Source organism: Taudactylus pleione, unplaced genomic scaffold (assembly GCF_031769625.1).
Source record: "Taudactylus pleione unplaced genomic scaffold, aTauple2 ptg000610l, whole genome shotgun sequence".
In the NCBI taxonomy this organism is placed as follows: domain Eukaryota; kingdom Metazoa; phylum Chordata; class Amphibia; order Anura; family Myobatrachidae; genus Taudactylus; species Taudactylus pleione.
Window position 1 is genome coordinate 1 of NW_028285012.1, and position 6,586 is coordinate 6,586.

Sequence of the window (6,586 nt, forward strand, 5' to 3'; positions counted from 1 at the left end):
ACAGACAGTCCCAACCACAATCATCTGCAACCCTCATCCAAGCAGGATGAACTCATGAAATTAAATCCCACCTACAAAACTCATATTTCCTACTATATTATGAAATATTTCCCGTGCTTACAAAGACATGTGTGACTTTTTCTCGAGGTGCCTGTGTCAACAAATATCTCCTTACATTTACTAGCTACACACCTCTGCAAGGACTGACCTACAACCTGTGTGTCTTTAGGTGTTGTGGAACTACAAGTCCGAGCATGCTATCCCAGCGACTGTATTTTTTATAGGGCATGCTGGGACCTGCAGTCCCACAACTGCTGGAGGGCTACAGCTTGCTGATGTGCACTGTATATCATTTCCATATCACAGTGGTTTTCACATTTGTCATGATTGGAAAAGCACAAAAGGCATAACTGTAATTGTCACTCAGGCCACTGCGAGGTGTGTGCCCAGGTGTGTTTTGATTGTCCTAATTTATTACATGTAGTCCTATTCAGCTATGTCAGCATCCTTACAGAAAGTTATATAGTTGTTATATTTGCTATATATCTATGACATAGGAACACATTCAGTAGGTGATACATACTTTATTGAAGTTGAAGGGCAGACTTCTGTGCCAAAATAAATAAATAAACAAAACAATATCAGGCACCACGATGATGCCCAGTGTAATAATAAGCATCAGGTGGCAGATATTGCATCACAATTAGAATATTAGCACATAATTTAGAGATATGAACGTATAGCCCTATCTCAAAATTATTGTGTATATATATATATATATATATATATATATCTAAATACTGTATATATATATATATATATATATATATACATGCATACACACATATGGGAGCCGGAATCCCGGAACTTGTGTGTTGGATCCATGCTGACAGACTAGGCTTCCCATGCTCGGCTGTGTTTGTGTGTGAGCGTTGCAAGGACGGTATATGGCGAGGAGTGCATTGCACACAACGGCTGCTTATTGCTATGAATTCAGAAACTGAAACTATGAGGCACTGCTGTGCCACAGCTCACCGATCGCCATATTCTAAACCCACACTGACTTAAATCTTTACTCTCCATTGACATTGTGTGTGTGTGTGTGTGTGTGTGTGTGTGTGTGTGTGTGTGTGTGTGTGTGTGTGTGTGTGTGTGTGTGTGTGTGTGTGTGTGTGTGTGTGTGTGTGTGTGTGTGTGTGTGTGTGTGTGTGTTTAAGTCGTCAAAGTTTGTTGAATTAAGAAAATAAAGTGAACAACATACTGGTCACAACTCTGAAATATCTTGCTCATATATTTGTTCCTCTAGTTTTATTTATACCTAGGTACATTTTATGGCTTATATAATTAAGGTAACGACGTGCTCCCTACTGACTGAAGTATACCTTTTTTTTAAGCAGCATAAAGTTAAGGATATACGTTATTATGAAGGACTGTGGTTGGAGACACGTGGTTGGTGTAAGGTGACACCACTTGCCTAAAATATTCTCAGACAAAGGAACCACCAAGAAAATGTGCATTTAACCGAACTAGAGTGTAAAAGGACAGTAGTGAGAGAGCTATTTGGAGTCCACACTGATCCATAGACCATGTTGGGAAAAAGTTAACTTGCAAATATTGATCAATGCAGCACTGTACAGTTTAATAAACAGACAATAAAACCGAGTCACAGTAACAGCCCTGACATCTCCAGTAACAGGGCTAGATTCACACACATGGCTTTCATTAGAAAATACGTTCAATGTTTCCAATCATTTTTCCTGTACAATTAAGAAGAATGAAAAGGGGCTTGGCAAGTGTGTGATAGATAGATAGATAGATAGATAGATAGATAGATAGATAGATAGATAGATAGATAGATAGATAGATAGATAGATAGATAGATAGATAGATCTTCACTAGTCTTCACTGAGAAAAAATAATTAAATTAAAACCCAACTTCATTTTTCATATCAACAGTTTTAATGCAACATTTTTACATGTTCCTTCATTTATAAGCAACTCGAATTTAAACCCCCACAAAACGCTGAACACACCTTTGTTTGTTTTATTTTATCTCTTCACTTAATCAGACTCGATGCTGGAATAATAATAATTCAGGATGTTCTGAATCGTGGTTTTCAAGAAAACTTTTTTTTTTTTCTTTTTAATTTAAAATGAAGGTGAAACATGCTTTTCAACAGTGCAAATTTCATTTTTTTTCTTCTTTTTTTGATTTACTGCTTTCAACACAACATTACACAAGAAAAGTATACACCAAATGGGTCTCTACAATATTTATGTAGTTCAGTCATAAGTGCAAAGGTAGAGAACTGACTCTGATTGTCATGTGCAGTATTCTCCTGTTTAAAAAAAAAATCAGGGTGGTAATGATCATTCAAGTTTTGAACTACAATTAATAATAATTGTAGTTTATAATCGGCGTTAATGGCAGCGGTTTTTTTTTTTTTTTTCAAAAACAAAACCAAAATAAAAAAAATACAAATAAAAGGCAAACAAACAGAATATCAACACAGCACACGCTCAGTCACATTTATACTACGACTCCCGTCTCATCTGCACGATTCTAATGTCTATTTCTTAAGACATAAATATGTTTAATTATTTCTGTTTTCTTCAGTAAGAATGCAAATAGCCAGATGCCTCTCCAGCCATATCACAAGAGGTTATTACTGGAGTGACAGCTAAAGCGAGGCCTATGGATACGATTGATGGGATGCCACTAACACATGTACGATTGTGCAGTTAAAAAGACAGCATTTAAAAAAAAAAAAATACAATGACATTTATTTTACTAGTTGTCGAGGCAGCTTATTTTCCCAAGGCCTGAGATAATCTCAAACCTAAAACCATTCCAGTTCACAGAAAAAAAATGAGTTAAGTGCAACTACTCTTGAAATAATAATAAAGAAATGTTCAATACAACATTTTTTTTTTAACTGCCACATATAATTATTGGTGACCCAACACTGTGCAACCAATTAAAACAGTCAGTCTTCAATTTTAAAAAAATCTAGTGCAGAATCTGCAATGGCTCATACTGTTATTTTATTTTTGTGGAACGATGTGACGTGTTTGTTGCAGAAGAACTGAGGTACCGGGTGCTTTGCAAAAAAAAAAAGATTTAAAAAACAAAACAAAAACAAACCATCAACTTCCATTCAAGACCAGGGATAATGTATGTCTCTAGCACTGAGTAGTCTGCGGAATGTAACCAAACAAACCTCCATATTGCAAATTCAAATTGTATCCACTTTCCTTCTCCACGAGATGTCACGCCATATAATTCCAAAATAACAATAGTAATATTAATATATATATAAAACAGGCTGATGCAACCATTTGTTTGGAGAAGACGATCCCCCAACCCCCAAAAAAAGTGTTATGATTGAAATGTCCTGAATTTGTGACTAGGAGGGAGAGGTACTGCAGTACCACCCAAATGCCATTTCCAAATAGGATGGGCCTTGTGGGGTGGGTAAAAATCCTTTGTACTGTTTAAAGAGTAGGCAGGGACTAGATCTCCGTCTTTGCCAATAATCAATGACGGTGGACTGGGGAAATTTGCCATGAAATTAAAAGGTCTCTTTATTGTGGATGCTACATTGTTGGCTAACCTTTTGCGTCTATTGTTCACTGTCAAACCATCCAGTGTCCCTTCATAAAATTCACTTTTACCTGGGGGCCGAGGGCTCCTTGCTGATTTCAGATTTGGCTTGTTGGGTGGTGTCTGTAACAGAGGTCGTTTTCCTAGCACCAGTGTCCTGTAATTTTTCCTCACCTTAGCACCAAATTTGTACTCTCCTTCCTCAGGCTTGGGTATACCTAAAGTGCATGGAGGAGTCTGACTGGGAGCCAGCAGATTTGCTAGAGAAGTGGTTTGTTGCTCAGTGCACACAGTGTTCTGCTTGGCCTCTAATAAAGCCTCCTCGGTTTTATGCTCGCTCACATCACTGTCAATCTCTTCCTTAGTAACATTGCACTCATAGTTTAGCTTATGTTGTGTAGTTTTGCCATATTCTTCGCTACCACTATTGTCCTCGATTTTAATTTTGACGTTGTGCAGGAATGATAAATCAGTGTATGCCTCCCCATTCACAGCACTGTACGTCCGCTCAGGGTCAGCGGGGAAATCCGCTCCTCCTGGTGTTTTGGTCAATTTTTCCACATTTTCAGAGGATGCAGGGACACAGTTCGGGGGCCTGGGGGCCGAGGTATTCCTTTCCACGCCATGTGTGAGAGCTGACTGAAGGCACTGCTTTGCCTCTCTGTGTATTCTTTGTTGTGGAAATGCATTGTTTTTCTTTGGGCTAGGTGAAGAGCCCCCCTCTGCTGCACAGTTAATGGTCAGGTCAGGTCTCTTTGCATGAGAAGAGAACCCAGAAAGTGGCAATTGAATCCCACAGGCTTTGTTACTACTTCTTGCCTCGGCAAAGGAGCTCCCTAGGCCAGGGGGGCAGCAGATACCGTGGGTCTTGGTGGGTGCCCAGCCTTGGTGACTCCAGTCGTGGCTCTCAGATTTGATCTCACAGTTAATTGCCTTGCTCTCCCCCAGCGTAGCAGAGCTGGGACTGGGGGGCCTGGGAAACTGGCACAGGGAGTTTGGTTGTGCACTGTGCGGAAGTTTATTAGCCTGGCTGGAAAAACTGGTTCTGCGGAAACGAATGCTTTCCACCGAGACCTGGCTGGACGCAGAACTGCTGTCAGACGCAGAGGAACTCTCCTCGTCTGAGCTGAGATCACTGGAGTCAGACAGGCTGCCCTCATCCTCCTCCTCCTCCTCTTCCTCCTCCTCGTCCGAGGAGACAGAGTTGCTGCTGCTGGACAGGCTGGAACCAAAATCCGAGTCGTTTGCAGCTTGCTCGGAGTAAGAGCTGGTCTCCGAGTCGCTGCTGTGGCTCTCCTGCAGCGCGCCCAGATGCTGGGCGCAGAAGCCATGGATGAAGTGGATGCGCTCCAGACACACCGGCGTCCCTTTGGATCTGTAGGGTTTGGGGATGAAGAGGAGCCTCCTGCCGCTGTGGAATGCGTCCTTGCCCGCTGAGGACCTTTTCCTCTTGCATTTGTAAGTCACCCCGGCAGGGCTGCGTAGCCTAGGCTGGGCAATGGCGGTGGTCTGGTGGTGATGGTGGTGGTGGTGATGGTGGTAGTAATAGGCAGGGTGCTTGCTGCACAGCACGCCCCTGATATAGGGCAGGCTGGAGTGGAAAGCTGCAGCACAGTCCCCGGGGATCTGGCTGGTTTCATAGTTCTGGGGGCTTTTGCAAGGCGACCTTGCAATTTCTGGGTAGCTGTGACCAGTGTATTTACTTAAAAAATGAGGTAGATCGGCTGCCGGTAGGACGCTTGGGTCTCCAGGAGCAAATGCTTTTCTCTTTATTGGCTGGGCAGATTCATTCAAACGCAGCCAAACTTTGTTCTCCTTCCAAAAGCTGGAGTAAGGGTCGGGGGATGGGTGCTCCGCTTGCAGATCTTTTGTTGACAGGGGCCTGCTTATCCTCCTCCTTTTTGTTTTAAGGACCCTCTCCGTCTTGCAGGATGTGTACAGGGCTTCCACGTCCTCCCTGGAGATCAGAGTGCACTTAGCTGCATGGAAAGCGATGGAGTTGATCGCCTTGAGCTTCCTCAGCTCGTCCAGGTCGCAGTGGTGCTTTTTCACTTTTAAGTGATCCATGCGCTTGTGCACTGTGGTCCTGGGGATGTTCTTCAGGAGATCTGTAAAGACCTGAGACAGGGCGAACATCTGCTTGCCTTTAATGATCAGGTAACCCAGCCTGACTCCATCCACCTCCTCAAACCCCGACTCCAGATCTCCCATTGCTCTGGTCATATTATCCCCAACATTTGCAGGTGACCATAAAAATTACAAAAAAAAAAAAAAAAACAAATCCAGGGGGCTGGTGCTTGCAGTCTCAAGGCATCCTGCTAGGGAGAAAACCGACAAAGGCTGTTATTGCTCTTCAAACTCTATAGCCACATCTACATTTATATATGCATCTATATCCATGGATAGGCAGTGTGCAATACAGATCCTATAGCCACAGTGGAGCATTCGAGTGGCTCTGCGTAAAAGAGGCAAGGAAACTAGTTCTCCATTGTTAGAACAGTTCAAGGCAGAGCCTGCGAAGCCCCGTACCTGAGTCCTTTTAAAGCCCCCTGCTCCATTTCTACCCTGGAATAATGGAATGTTGCACAGAGAGGAGACACCAGCTGCTGTTCCCGCCGATGCTATAGCTCCAAATAAAATGACACAGTATAGTGAGCCCGTCCGGAGACACCTTCATCAATTAATTCCCCTAAAGCCAACGCTGATTGGACACTCCTGACAGGTGATGCAATAAAAATTGATATTCCACCCCTTCCCCCCCCCCCCCTCCCTCCCCAAAAAAATCTCCGGCTAATTAGCATACTCTTATACTGCCACCTCCCCTCACAAAGTAAATAACGCATTCTACTATGTCAATCTATTCATAAAACTATCCAAAGCTGCGATGTGATCTGACATTTTATTGTCTTTTTTTGTAGAGTGTTATTTCATTTTTTTAATGCAGAGCGTATATATATATATATATATATATATATATATATA

At 42.4% G+C, this 6,586-nt stretch overlaps 1 protein-coding gene across 1 annotated transcript; it reads right to left on the reverse strand.

Annotated features, from left to right (window-relative positions):
- Positions 1-1,907: 1,907 nt before the first annotated feature.
- Positions 1,908-6,260, reverse strand: SKIDA1 (SKI/DACH domain containing 1). The gene has a single exon (XM_088454202.1). It carries the CDS (start codon positions 5,825-5,827, stop codon positions 3,380-3,382), a length of 2,448 nt encoding a protein of 815 aa, XP_088310328.1. The 5' UTR covers positions 5,828-6,260; the 3' UTR covers positions 1,908-3,379.
- Between the last annotated feature and the right edge of the window lie 326 nt (positions 6,261-6,586).